This window comes from Hylobates moloch, unplaced genomic scaffold (genome assembly GCF_009828535.3).
Source record: "Hylobates moloch isolate HMO894 unplaced genomic scaffold, HMol_V3 SCAFFOLD_18, whole genome shotgun sequence".
NCBI lineage: Eukaryota > Metazoa > Chordata > Mammalia > Primates > Hylobatidae > Hylobates > Hylobates moloch.
In genome coordinates this window covers 51,347,891-51,363,013 of record NW_026652293.1, presented here as the reverse complement: position 1 = coordinate 51,363,013, position 15,123 = coordinate 51,347,891, and the positions used below count along the sequence as shown (strand labels likewise).

At 36.0% G+C, this 15,123-nt stretch overlaps 1 protein-coding gene across 7 annotated transcripts in view; it reads right to left on the bottom strand.

Annotated features, from left to right (window-relative positions):
- The window catches only part of SPATA17 (spermatogenesis associated 17), a 233,013-nt gene that overhangs the window by 191,241 nt on the left and 26,649 nt on the right, over positions 1-15,123 (bottom strand). For all 7 annotated transcript variants that reach the window (XR_009210752.1, XR_009210753.1, XM_032136510.2 and 4 more), the window contains exon 4: positions 1,456-1,506. Coding sequence is in view for 5 of the 7 variants with exons in the window: in XM_032136510.2 (XP_031992401.1) it covers positions 1,456-1,506 (51 nt within the window). In the remaining 2 variants the exon portion in view is untranslated. The remainder of the gene's footprint in view (positions 1-1,455; positions 1,507-15,123) is intronic.

Here is a 15,123-nt window from a genome sequence, read left to right as displayed (position 1 = left end):
TTTTAGTATATGTTGGAATAAGTAAAAAACTGCCTTCCAAGGGACTTATACTGATGTGAATTTCTTACATATGTTCAGTCTAGATAAAAGAAACCTTAATAAGCCAGACCAGAACTCAATATGAAGGTTTGAGGTAAAATAATACACAAAAGTACACACCTTCCTAACTCTATCTTCTGTGCTTCTCCTTAGAAGCACAGAAGGGAGGAAGGATCTTCTTCTACAATCTCCCCTGGTGATCAGTGGAAATAGCTAAATGGGCATTAACTGCTTTAGGTTCTCAGTCATCTATGACTTTTTATTTTGGAGACACATCTGACATGAAGTAAGCAGAAAAGAATCAATGGTGTTTTAGTCTCAGAGGTTAAGTTTATAGCAAAGCTGTATAAAATCTCTGAAATTCCTAGACCAAAGTATTCCCATTAAAAGAGAAAAATTGAATTGTTTTCCTATATGAATATTACTGAGAAAGGCAAATAGCCCATTGCAGCTAGATTTTCTGCCTCTGGCTCAAGAAAAGCAGCAGGAAGATCTACTTCTTCCTTTTATATTTTTCCTCAAACTCCAGGTGAACAAGCAGAGAGGAGGATGAAGAAATACTAGAGTGAGCTGGCTAAACTACCAGTACACTCACCTGAAAAGGAAAGAGCCTCTTTCTAAAGCAAAACACGTAGTCAAAATAATGTTAACTTACCCACTATGGTTCACCCCAGCACTTTCAGAAAGGATTTTACTACCTTGCCTCACTCAAAATAAAATCCATTATTTGCAGAACTAACAGATTAATGAAAAAGAATATAAGGCAACATAGATTTTAAGAACACTAATGAAATTCACTTAAGAAATTTCTCCATTTATAATAGCTTAGCAATTAAATTATTATCATATTGTCTGAAGCAAAAGAACTAATATTTTTGTTATGTCCATTCCCAAGATCAGTGCAGAAACTGAGTTCAAGCTCCATAATTGCTAAATTCAGTTTTCTATTAGGAAAATAGCACATTAAAAATGAACAGAGAAATGATAGAAATAAAACTTCTAAGCTGGAAACTGACTTCGTTACTGTTAAATCATATGAATAATTTCTAATTGATTTGTATTGGGCAGGAATCATATTTCAGAACCATATTCATCCATTTATCACAATGTATTCTGTATGACATATGGAAACTAATACATTGCTTCATTAATATTTAAGACTTTCTCTAGTTATGGCTCAGAGATATTCGACATTCTAAAACATAAGCATTTATAATTACATGTTTTACATTTTACTCTAATTTTTAATACTGCCAAGATTATTTAGCATAACTAACTTTTTAACTACATACTCCTTCTCTCTTTACCATTAGCATATCAATCAAATTTGCATTATTCTGGTTTGCTCATTTTATTAAAAGCGAATTCAGGGCACAATTGACTTTTCATTTGTTTAACAAGTGAAGAAATATTTACCCTGACAGCCATTGCATTGTAGAGATTCATCATCATAGTATAATATGCTACCTGTGAATCAAGAAAAAAAGATGGCATACATTTCAGTTACACAAAGACAGTGCAGCCTATTTGTACATATAAAAGATAAGAATCTTTATACGTAATACATAATAAGAGTTCTAGCCTTAGAAAAATGAAATCAAACGTTGTATTGAAGAGATAGGCTTCCTAATACATAATGCAAGCTTAACCAGAAAAATCTATGGTAGTCAAACCAGGAGCTAATGGAGATATATGATCATCAAATGCTCTCCGCTGAGTTTGATAATCAATGGTGCTCTACTGAGAATAGAATAACAAAGCAGAAATATTCACAAGTGCTGGTGACATGTAGTATTGTATGATTTATTCACTGGGGTTCTTTTAGCCAAAACTCACAGAAACATAAAAGGAATTCATATTTCAAGACGTCTGGTTTAATGAAAAATTCAAAGAAATGCTGTCTTCAGTCGAAATCGTTCAAGGATATGGATGCAGTGATGGAGCAAAATTGTGCCTTCCAACCATCTATGCAAAATGTTATGTACTTAGCTGTCTCCTGAGTAATCCTTGGGAATTTTGTTTCATTTAATATTCATTTTAACACCATAAAATCATAAATACAATGATATCATGTTACAGCAAATCCCTTGATATAGTGAAGACTTCCTGAAGTGTTGGTTTCTCTCTAGTAAAGACACATCTATATATTAATATACAAATTTCTGTTACAGTAAATCATTCAACAGTGTAGCTTATTTCAATGAAAGTATTCTTTAAATAAAGCTTCCCATCTGTTCTTTTAATTAAAAATATAAAATAAATATAATTCATGACAGTACAATAAACAATAAAAGCAATGAGATACATATTTTTAACATGGTATACAACTTTATCCATTTTTATTCAACCAAAATTTATTCACTATAACTTGAGCCCAGGTAATAATTGTTATGTTTCAGGCAAAAATCAGAAAAAAGTGCCTTAACTCTTTATAAAGGGGCTTTTGGCCCCATGACAAACAGAAATTCATATAAAAGGGTTTCACTGTAATTAGTGTTGTTTGAATTGCCTGGTCTGATCCAAAGCAAATTGTCTGTGGAGAGCAGCAGGGCTGGATTATTTATCAACAGTCTGAGCAATTAAGAAACAGTTGGCTGCAATATGTTATTTACAAATGAACACAACAATGTTTCTTCATTTTAAATTCTCTTTCTTCATGACTGTAAGCAAGGCGTAATTGGAGTTTGAGGTGATTTAAAATATTTACTTTAACAGTGTACTTCTTGACATCATATCGAAGCAGACATTGCTATTAAACATTTCTATAAAGAAGAAATACATTGGATATTATATATTTCCAAAAGTTTGGGTTCAGAAAAAGATGTTTCTTGTCTTTATCATATCATTGTTTAGTTAACAGTAGAGCGAATGTGTGAGCTTTTGAACTACAGACCTGTGTTCAATTCCTGGCTTTGCTTTTAACAGCTGTGTGGCCGTGAACAACTTACTGAAAGTCTTTCAGTCTTGATTTCCATTCTTAGAAAACTGGTCATTATGTGCTTCATTGACTTGTCGTGAAGACTAAAATGAGATAAAGTATCTAAGGTGCTCAGGACATAGCTAATAGTCATTATGAAAGGGATTATCAGTAGTGCTCACATTACACATTTTATAGTTAAAAGTATATAATTAAACTATAAGTAAAATTCCAGGCCAGGCGTAGTAGCTCATGCCTGTAATCCCAGCACTTTGGGAGGCCGAGGCAGGTGAATCACGAGGTCAGGAGTTCGAGACTAGCCTGGCCAACATGGTGAAACCGCGTCTCTATTAAAACTACAAAAAAGTAGCTAGGCGTAGTGGTGGGCGACTGTAATCCCAGCTACTCAGGAGGCTGAGGCAGGAGAATCGCTTGAACCCAGGAGGCGGAGGTTGCAGTGAGCCAAGATCGAGCCACTGCACTCCAGCCCAGGTGACAGAGTGAGACTCCATCTCAAAAAAAAAAAGAAAAAAAAAGTAAAATTCCAAAAAGTATAAAAGGCTCAATTTTATTATGAACTAACAGGAAAAAAAGATTCAGATTTTGAACCAAAGAATTCTGAATCCTGTAGTTAAGAAGTGAGAAAGCACTTTGATTCTCACATATCATTCTTAAGTGAACCACTAATTGATACCACATTTATTCTCAATTGTCTAGCCCAGATGCTTTAGAAAGTACTGAAAGAAGCATATGCAACAGAATATTTTATTATTCCACTTACATGAGGTACTAGAATAGTCAAATTCATAGAGACAGAAAGTAGAAAGTGGTTACCAGGGACTGGAGGGAAAGGAGAGTTATTATTTAATGTGTACAGAGTTTCAATTTGGGAAGATGAAAAAGTTCTGGAGATGAACAGTGGTGATGGTTACATAACAATGTGAATATACTTAATGCTACTGAATAATACTGTTAAAAATGATTGAAGTGGTAAATTTTATGCTACACATATTTTACCATAACTTTTTTAAAAACTAAAAAAATCACATCTGAATATGAACTGTATTTCCATAAGCTTTCTAAGAGATACATATAAACACTTTAAACTTTTGTAAAATTTTATCTTTGTTTTTCCATTCTGAAAATGATAATTATTTGTTATATTAACATTAACTCTTTGGGTTACTTGAACAGTTAAAATATAACTCATAGAAAGGCTCTAGTTCTTAAAAAATTATTTTCTAGAATTCTGTCTTAAAAGTTTTTTTTTTCATTCCATGAAACTGGGTGAGGAAAGCATATTATACCTACCAAATGTTAATAACATATCCAAGAATGACAAGCCATTTTAATGTCTCGGCAGACAAAATTCTTATTTATTAATTACCTATTCCTTTATCATCAAGATATCAAGTCTATTTTAAAGGGGAAGATGAAAGATCTGGGGGGAAAATTAAGTATAACAGAAGTAGATTGTTTTATTGTAGTGGAAACATGGTGCTCAATTTTAGATGTTCACCAAATGTTTGTTGAATAAATGAAGAAAAAGAGGGAGGGGAAAAGAACAGGAAAGATAGGGAGAATTGATGTCTTGCATTTACATCAGATAGGATAGGAAGAATTCCTGGGACTAAAAAATAGCATTTGAACGTTATCAGCCATTTCTTAGCTCTATGTGGCCTTTGTCATATTATCTAGCTCAATTTTAGAAAGCTTCTGAAATTTTTTAGAAGAAATATATTCCTTTTGAAAACATAATTAATTTTCTGACTGGTTGATATCCATATGGATCTTTCAGACAGGGCTCTTATTCAATGGAATTAGACCAGAGAGGTTATACTTATGATTTATAACTGATGTCCTTTCTGATTTGTTGTCCATGAACTGTGATGACTGACCCAACTGTATACATGGCTAAGTATTTTGAAGGTTATCCTGCCTGTAAGAAAAACTTCTGAGAACCCAGTCCCACCATTAGGCATGTTGGTTTTCTATTTTATATTGAGAACTTGATTCTTTCATTTTTACCTATCATTTCCAACTAATCCCTGGGCTTTGTCAAGTCTTCTTTTCCTGTGACTGAACAACCTACTGTCTTCATACCTGCTTAATCTTATGTTTAATCTATTTGGAACACTTCTTCTAGGTTAATTTTGTAAAGTATTGCTTTTATCAACTCTTTTTTTGAATTTTTAAAATCATATACTTTCAATAGTTTCCAATTGCTTAAAGCAAGGCATCCTAATTGGGCTGATTGATGTAACTAACACACTTGAGCATTTCAGATCACTAGGAGAGAGAGAGAGAGATATAGTCACAAGCTAAGGCACATGACACTTAACTTTTTTTATTTCTCTAGTAGGATAATGATTACTGATGACAGTATATCCCATATTTAAGTTTCTTTTTTCTCTATCAAGTGAATTACAATGTGGGTGGGGGATAAATGAGAACTACTCTCTTACAGGTCAAAGTGATAAGCAAAATTCACCACAATCAAGTGCCAGTTGTTTTTTTTTCCAATTATCCCTCCCTATTCCTTTCCCTTAAACCTCAATCTGATCAAATTACTGCACGTTTTTTTCTTCTCCCTTTCATATTCATATGACTTTGCTTGCCTGAAATGTCTTACCATTCCTTTCTAGCTGTCCAAATCCTATCTCTCCTGTTTTCCTTATAAGCATTTATTTATAGGAGAAACTACCTTTTTTCCCTACTATGAGTGCTACCAACTGGAATAAGAAGCTAGCATTCTCCTAACTCCAAATGGTACTTTCAAGCCATTTCAAACCAGTAGGATGAACTTCTTTAAATAAATAAATAAATAAATAAAAGAACTCATTTCTAATGTGAGGTTATTCAGCTTTATTACTCTCTATTCCTTTTAGGTGTTCTTATCCTTCCTTAGGCTTCTGAATCACACTATCCTCTATCTCTCCTTGTTGCCCTCCCAACCTGCTCCCGCTATAGGGTATAAAGATTTTGGGCCGGGTGTGGTGGCTTACGCCTGTATTCCCAGCATTTTGGGTGGCTGAGGTGGGCAGACCACTGGAGGTCAGGAGTTCGAGACCAGCCCAGCCAACACAGAGAAACCCCGTGTCTACTAAAAATACAAAAAACAAATTAGCCAGGTGTGGTGGTGGGTGCCTGTAATCCCAGCTACTCGGGAGGCTGGGACAGGAGAATTGCTTGAACCTGGGAGGCAGAGGTTGTAAGCAGCAATGGCACCACTGCACTCCAGTCTGGGCAACAGAGTGAGACTCCGTCTCAAAAAAAAAAAGATTTTTAACACCTAGGTTAAAGTCTTACTCTTCATTGGAACTTCTGCCATTATCCCAAGACTTTTCATATTCATGTCAACAGCACATTCAATTCCCTAATCTCACAATTACCCACCTTTTCCAGTCCCAATGACCCCACACTTCAGTTTAGCCTTATATTCCCAAAACATGCTGCAGACTTTGTCAACTATGACCGTTCCACCTCTTGTTTTAAACCCAGACTGCAAATTCTTCTCCATAAAGCCCTGGAGGCTTAATTTCTATTAAAAGACTGTTTCACCTACTCTAAACAAATCTAGTACAGATCTCTTCTTTTCCTCAGTTTTAAAATCCTTCTTCACATATTTTCATGTACAATATACAATAACTGCATGGTTTTTTTGTTATATGAACATACCATAAGTTAATCTTTCCTCTATTGTTGAGCATTTTGGTTGAAAACCAAGAAAATATGAGCTTCAAGGACGAAATGATCAACCATTTCAAGAGCAAAACATTTAAAGTAATATGTATTTATAATAATTTTGAGTAATGTATCTAGATAACACGATGAGATCAACTGGCATCATTTGCTAGACTGAAAAATACAAAAGAAATATATGCATTAAAGTGATGAGAATGAAACCTTTAGAAGCCATGCACAATGGATAACAGGTCTGATGAGCCTGAGTTTTTGTTATTTTCCATATTAGGGCCATCGACATTTCATAATTTTGAGTATGATCATTAAATTAATTTCTAATCAAGTAATTATGAGTATTTTGTACATATGCTTTGCCTTGTTTGCTGGCAATTGATAACAATTTGGTCATTATCAACAGTACTTTTTTATTTTTTTATTTTTTATTTTTTATTTTTATTTTTTGAGATGGAGTTTCACTCTTGTCACCCAGGCTGGAGTGCAATGGCGGGATCTTGGCTCACTGCAAACTCTGCCTGCCAGGTTCAAGTGATTCTCCTGTCTCAGCCTCCCGAGTAGCTAGGATTACAAGTGAGTGCCACTATGCCTGACCAATTTTTGTATTTTTAATAGAGATGGGGTTTCACTATGTTGGCCAGGTTGGTCTCGAACTCCTGACCTCAGGTGATCTGCCTGCGTTGGCCTCCCAAAGTACTGGGAGTACAGGCATCAGCCACTGCACCTGTCCTGAACAGTTCATTTTTAAAATATCATTTTTTCCATAAAAATGAATTAAAAGCCAATTATATTCTTTCTCCCAGATACCAGTAATATTATCTTTAAGATTAGGTGAACCAAATCTAAACTTATAATTATGATAAAAATGTGTTGTTAACGTTTTAAATTAATATTAGTAACTCAGAGTCTTAAGTTGTCCTGTCTTTGGAGTTTAGACCCTAAGGAAAAAATATATATATGTTTCAGTTTTCTGGTATGACACTAAAAGGTGAAGAATGCTGCCTTATTATCTTATAACTGATTTGGAAGTCCTATAAAGAAAAATATCAAAAATATTGGGCATTTTCTCATCTAAAAATAAACACGTGTTCATCTAATGAAGAGAAACAAAAATATCTATGAAAGCAACTATGTCAATCTCTTATCAGTTTTAAAACTAGTGACTGGTATTTTACACATTTTTGCCAACCATGAAAAGATCAAATTGTTGGCTTTTATCATAACAACATACAATGGAATTTGATGGTACATGTCATCGTTTTTCCCATTTGAAGTTAATAAAACTTTCATTGTTCCTCTTTTAAATAATCATATATGAAAACATTTAAAGAAGTGTTATAATGGTAAGCCATGTATGAATACTGGGAACCTTGATTTCATCAATACATAATGTTATTTTTATAATTTGAATAATTTCTCTTTTTAATCATAATCAATCTTTGTAAATTAAATAGTTCTACCATAGGCTATTAATACATTTCAACAAAAAATTTTATTAAATTGAGTTTTAATGTGGTTGCCATATATATGTTATTCACTAGATGATCTCAATTTAAAAACGTAACATTGACCTGTCTAGGACTACAGTTATATATAATTATTTTATAACACCTCATATCAAACTAATTATATACTACGATAGCCTTTATACTTCTCTGCTCTCAGACTATGGTGATTCAAAAGTAGCACATTTGATATTAAACATAATGTAAATTGGGTAATAACAAAATATAAAAAAGGAAAGCAAATTTAAAAGTATAACAAAATGTATACAAGCCATCCTATTTAGTTTTTACAGATAAATTCACTCAGGGAACTCTCAAATTGTTAGTGCTCTTAAAAGAAGCAAATGAAAGGATATCTCTACATTTTTGTGGTACTATTGCTTAAAAGAATGACTTATTTTTATTTCCCTATTTATGAAACGAATGGATTAAGGAAGGGTTAAGGAAAAGCTAACTAGAACACTACACAGCTAAAACAAGATGGGTCCCCAAATAGTAGGACTATTTGATTGCACAGTGAAATGAACAGGCCACAGTAAAATTAAACCAAGAGTTCAGCATGCATAAAATGCATGTGCACTGAGCACACGCACCAGGTGACAATAAGTTTGTTACCAATAAAAAGGAGAATCAGAGCACATCCTCAATAATAGGAAAGAATTTTCACAGTTGTGACCCAACAGTTCTGTACCCCTAAGATAGGCAAATTTGGGTTATGTTGCTAGATATAGCAGCATGAAACTCAGCAGAAAGGCCTAAAATGGAAGTTGAAAAGAAAAACAAAAACAACAGTCATACAGGAAGCAAAAAAGAGGCAAACAAATCACAAAACAAGACTGGAATAGGTCTATTATTGTGGGTTAATGAAGTCACTGTAGTGCAGAGCACATGACCCTTTAGGACTTGATCAGCTATTTGATGTCACCATGAGAATTATTTAAAAGCTGGATAGAAATATTTTGGTATAGGAGAATTTTGAGGAAAGTTGACTTTCCTCACTAAAGAGATCCCAGAACTTCTATCTTTTCACAGTCCTCTTTCTGCTTGAACTTCACATTTGACAACTCCAAGTTTCCTATAAGTTTTCTCCTCTAATTTCTGTGATATAACATCACTCTGTTTTCCTGTTTATTCTTATTTTTAATTCCCTTTCCTCTTCCTAAATCCTACCTAATGCATTCCACAAGCCTCAATTCTTAGACACCATTCTGTACTGTTCACACACTTTCTTCATTAGGTAGAAAATCCTGTCATCTTATAACTATGGATCTAGAACTTTTATCTCCAGTGCTGATCTTTAATCTAAGCTCCCATTCAATAGCTTGGTTTAACAAATATTTGTTGAGTTCTAATTTTGATGTGCCAGAGATTTTGCTGAGTTTGCACCATCGCCTTACAAGATATCACCACATGGAGGTGTCCTAACATCATCACAAACTCCAAAAGCTCCAAACATCTTTTTGTAAGCATAACCGAGTAACCCATTCAGAGTGTTTCCTATAAACATCCTTGCTTTCGTTATCATTGTAACTATCAATCAGCTTTGCTGAGATAAAAATACAACTATCGCAGTAGGTTGCAAAACAACAAAAGTTTATTTCTTACTCACACTACATGTGAGCTAAGGTTCCCTGTAGCTATGTCCCACATATCTCTTCGTCTCAGCCCTAAGGTTGAAGGAGCAAGCTGGATCTAAGGTATGCCATTCTTTTGCCAGAGGGAAAGACCGAGAACACCTCTTTAAAGCTTCAGTTTGGGTGTGGCATATATCCCATCTGCTCACAACACGTAGCCAAGCCCCACATCGGTGGGATGAGTATGAATCATCCTTTTTATGAAGAAGGGGAGATGGGATGACTAATTTTGAACAAGAATACAATCCACCCTGGCACATACTGATGTTAATCATCATCTACATTGGCCATAGCAAACATCTTCCAACTTGTATCCCTGTGAATCATTTGTTTATCCAGTTGGTAAAAATTTCAGTAGGCCTTTTATGTGTCAGTCACTGGGATATTTTTGAGATATAATTAGACTCATCACTGCTACTCAGTAGCTTCCAATCAAATGAGAGAGATGTAAATAAACAAATGTATCAGTGAGACAAATGCCTACATGACAAGCATTTAAGAAGACAAAATTAATATTTTCAGTATTCCTGAATTTACTTTCTACTAAGATTAGGAAAAGTTGATCTTCAAGTAAAGTCTTGAGGGATACGTAGGAAATCAGACCAATGAGAGGCATGTTAGAGTGAAGAAAAGCATTCCAGGCAGAGGGAACAGCATTTGCCAAAAATCTTTGGGTGATAAGGACACTGCATATTTGGGCAATGGCAAGTGGTTGAATATGACTAAAGCATATTTATATAGGTATAGCAAGAAGTGACATTAGATAAGAAGCAATGGTAAGACCATGGAAGACCTCACATGTCATGTTAAAAAGCAAGGACTTTACATTGTATGCTATGGGAAGGAGGACTACAGGCATGGCAGTAAAATGATGCAGTTTAGTTTGGAATCAAGAGGCTTTTAAGAGGGAAAGTAAAAATGATTTGATGACCAATAGAGGGTGGGGTAGGGAACAAGAGGTGGTAGAGAGTCTAGGATGACTGTTTCTTAGGGTTCGATTTCTGGTTGAATTGCAGTACTATTACCTGAAAAAAAGGAATATAGGACGAGCCAATTTGGGCCACCTGAGGGTCATCCAGAGAAGATGTTTAGTATTTAGTATGTGGATCTATATAGATATATATGGATCAGGAGCTGAGAACCCTAGGCACATCATTTAGTCTCCCTGAGTACCAATTTCTTCATCTATAAAACAGATACCACCTGCACATTCTTCTTAACAGAACCATTGCTCATGACATAATGAGACAACGATTGTAAAAACTATTTTTAAATTAAAAAATTCCTTAAAAAATATATTAATATAAAATTATTTTATAAAAGTCACACTGAACTCCTTACCAACTTCTGTTATTCCCCACTGTCTGCATAATTTAGAGCAACTATCTGATTTTTTCTGTATATGTTATGCTCATTCCTAATTTCAAAATTTCATTCATGTTTTCTTCCCAAGGATTAGCTCAAGTGTCATTTCCTTGACCTTCAGAGCCCATGTTAACTTCCCACCTGAATACTTATTACCTCTATTTGTGTGTGTGTGCCTGTGTGTGTGTGTGTGTGTGTGTGTGTGTTGATGGGCAAAGTCTCCTTTAAATTGACTTTCTTTTTAAATTAATTTATTTAATAGATAATACATTCACATTGTTTAAAATTCAAACACTACAAATGAGTTGACATTGAAGTCTCTCTCTCATGCCTGTCCCTCAACTACTCAGTTCTCTTCCCCGCAGGCAGTTAATAGCATCAGGTTTTTTGTGTGTGATCTTTCCAGAGATCCTTCCAGAGTCAAGAAAATTAAATCAGTGGCTTTCAAATCATGCCCTGGTGGCTCAGGCGACAATAGAAAACACAGGGAAAGAAATGAAGCAGTTGCATTTATCTAGCTTCCAAAATAGTTGCACTGCCTATATTTTATGTGGGTCTATTTTGCTTACTATAAGGAAATACTGAGACAGACTAATTCATTTATTTATTATTATTTTTTGTTATTATTTTTTTTTTGAGACAGAGTTTCGCTCTGTCGCCCAGGCTGGAGTGCAGTGGTGCGATCTTGGCTCACTGCAAGCTCCGCCTCCTGGGTTCACGCCATTCTCCTGCCTCAGCCTCCTGAGTAGCTGGGACTACAGGCACCTGCCACCACACCCCGCTAATCTTTTGGGTTCTTAGTAGAGAGGGGCTATCACCATGTTAGCCAGGATGGTCTCGATCTCCTGACCTCGTGATCTGCCTGCCTTGACCTCCCAAAGTCCTGGGATTACAGGCGTGAGCCTCCACACCCGGCCCCAGACTGACTACTTTATAAAGAAAAGAGGTCAATTTGGCTCATCTGTATGTGGTATCAGCATCTGCTCCACTTCTAGTGAGGCCTCAGGAAGCTTTTACTCATGGTGGAAGGTAAAGGGAGAGAGCAGGCATGTCACATGGCAAGAGAGGGAGCAGTTCAAGCTGCCAGACTCCTTTAAACAATCAGCTCTCATATGAATTAACACAATGAGAACTCACTCATTACTGTGGGGAGGGAACCAAGTCTTTCATGAGGGATCCTCTCCCATGACCCAAACACCTCCAACCAGGCCCCACCTCCAACACTGGGTTATATTTCAACATGAGATTTAGAGGGGACTGATATGGTTTGGCTGTGTCCCCACCCAAATCTCATGTTGAATTGTAATAATCCCCAGGTGTCAAGGGTGGGGCCGGATGGAGATAACGGAATCATGGGAGCAGTTTTCCTCATACTGTCCTCATAGATAGGGAACAAGTCTCACAAGATCTGATGGTTTTATAGGGGGCTTTTCCTCCTTTTGCTCATTCTCTCTTGCTTGCCACCATGTAAGACATGCCTTTCACTTTCCACCATGATTGTGAGGCCTCCCCAACCATGTGGAACTGTGAGTCCGTTAAACTTCTTTTTCTTTATAAATGACCCAATCTCAGGTCTGTTTTTATCAGCAGTGTGAAAACAGACTAATACAGGGACAAACATTCAAACTACATCATATTATTTTACATATACGACTAAGAATTTTGATAAAATTTTAGTTAGAGGAGGTTCCATTACTAAAGTTTTAAAATGACTGTTCTATACCATTCATTTTATAACTTAATCATATACTGTATGACAGTGTTATTATTATATATAACTGTAAGGCCAAAAAAATTATGCAGCAGAAATTAAGAAAATGATGATTTAAGCAAACTTAATTTAGGACTAAGTGTGTGACAGTGCAGAGGTTCAAACAGTATCCTCAACTCATGTCCTACTGCCCAACCCAAGAAAACAGCAGATCATTTCATGTACTCTTGCTTCAGAAGATTTACATGTGATTGTCCATTCCTGGCTTTGTTTTTCTAAAACCTAAGCTCTGAGGCAATATGTTGGTGGAAGGTGGGCAGAGCAGTGTGAGGTGTAAAAGAAGTGGTGTGGGCATAGGATGAAAAGAGAGGAGCAAAGATTCCACATGCCTAAGAAAGAACTGAACATTAGCCTTCTGAAATGAAGCTATGCAGCATTTGGCATTCCCATGGCTCCTGGGAGGTGGCTAAAACTCTAGGGGTAAGCTTCATGACAGCTGTGGAGAAGAAATGTATGTAGAAAGCATATGTAGAAAGCTGAAACTGGATCCCTTCCTTACACCTTATACAAAAATTAATTCAAGATGGATTAAAGACTTACATGTTAGACCTAAAACCACAAAAACCCTAGAAGAAAACCTAGTCAATACCATTCAGGACATAGGCATGGGCAAGGACTTCATGTCTAAAACATCAAAAGCAATGGCAACAAAAGCCAAAATTGACAAATGGGATCTAATTAAACCAAAGAGCTTTTGCACAGCAAAAGAAACTACCATCAGAGTAAACAGGCAACCTACAAAATGGGAGAAAATTTTCACAACCTACCCATCTGACAAAGGGCTAATATCCAGAATCTACAATGAACTCAAACAAATTTACAAGAAAAAAACAAATAACCCCATCAAAAAGTGGGTGAAGGACATGAACAGACACTTCTCAAAAGAAGACATTTATGCAGCCAAAAAACACACGAAAAAATGCTCATCATCACTGGCCATCAGAGAAATGCAAATCAAAACCACAATGAGATATCATCTCACACCAGTTAGAATGGTGATCATTAAAAAGTCAGGAAACAACAGGTGCTGGAGAGGATGTGGAGAACTAGGAACACTTTTACACTGTTGGTGGGACTGTAAACTAGTTCAACCATTGTGGAAGTCAGTGTGGCGATTCCTCAGGGATCTAGAACTAGAAATACCATTTGACCCAGCCATCCCATTACTGGGTATACACCCAAAGGACTATAAATTATGCTGCTACAAAGACACATGCACACATATGTGTATTGCGGCACTATTCACAATAGCTAAGACTTGGAACCAACCCAAATGTCCAACAATGATAGACTGGATTAAGAAAATGTGGCACATATACACCATGGAATACTATGCAGCCATAAAAAATGATGAGTTCATGTCCTTTGTAGGGACATGGATGAAACTGGAAACCATCATTCTCAGTAAACTATCACAAGGACAAAAAACCAAACACTGCATGTTCTCACTCATAGGTGGGAATTGAACAATGACAACACATGGACACAGGAAGGGGAAGATCACACTCCGGGAACTGTCGTGGGGTGGGGGCAGGGTGGAGGGACAGCATTAAGAGATTTACCTAACGCTAAATGACGAGTTAATGGGTGCAGCACACCAACATGGCACATGGATACATATGTAACAAACCTGCACATTGTGCACATGTACCCTAAAACTTAAAGTATAATAATAATTTAAAAAAACCATCATGAACCAATCTAAATGAGGAAAAGCTTCATATTTTGATTTCGTTTTCAAAAGAACCAAAAAATAATTAGATCCAAATCTGGAGAATCATTTGGTGATTATACTTGGTGATACCCTTTTTGATCTAATCCAGTTGAGATGCTAAAGTAACAAAACAAATATTCTTAGGCGGCTTAGTATTTGAACTTTTAAAAGTATTTTTTTAATCAGCAACCCCAGCATCATTAAAATAAATACACATTCCAAGATGACTACTTTGAAAACAGTTATTGAAATGTATAAACTCTTATATGTTTGATTAAAAAGAGGTCTCAGCCTGGTAAAGTGACTCATGCCTGTAATCCCAGCATTTTGGGAGGCCAGGGCGGATGGATCATCTGAAGTCAGGAGTTCGAGACCAGCCTGGCCAACATGGTGAAACCCATCTCTATTAAAAATACAAAAACTAGCCAGGCGCAGGGGGTGCGGGGGGGCACCTGTAATCCCAGCTATTTGGGAGGCTG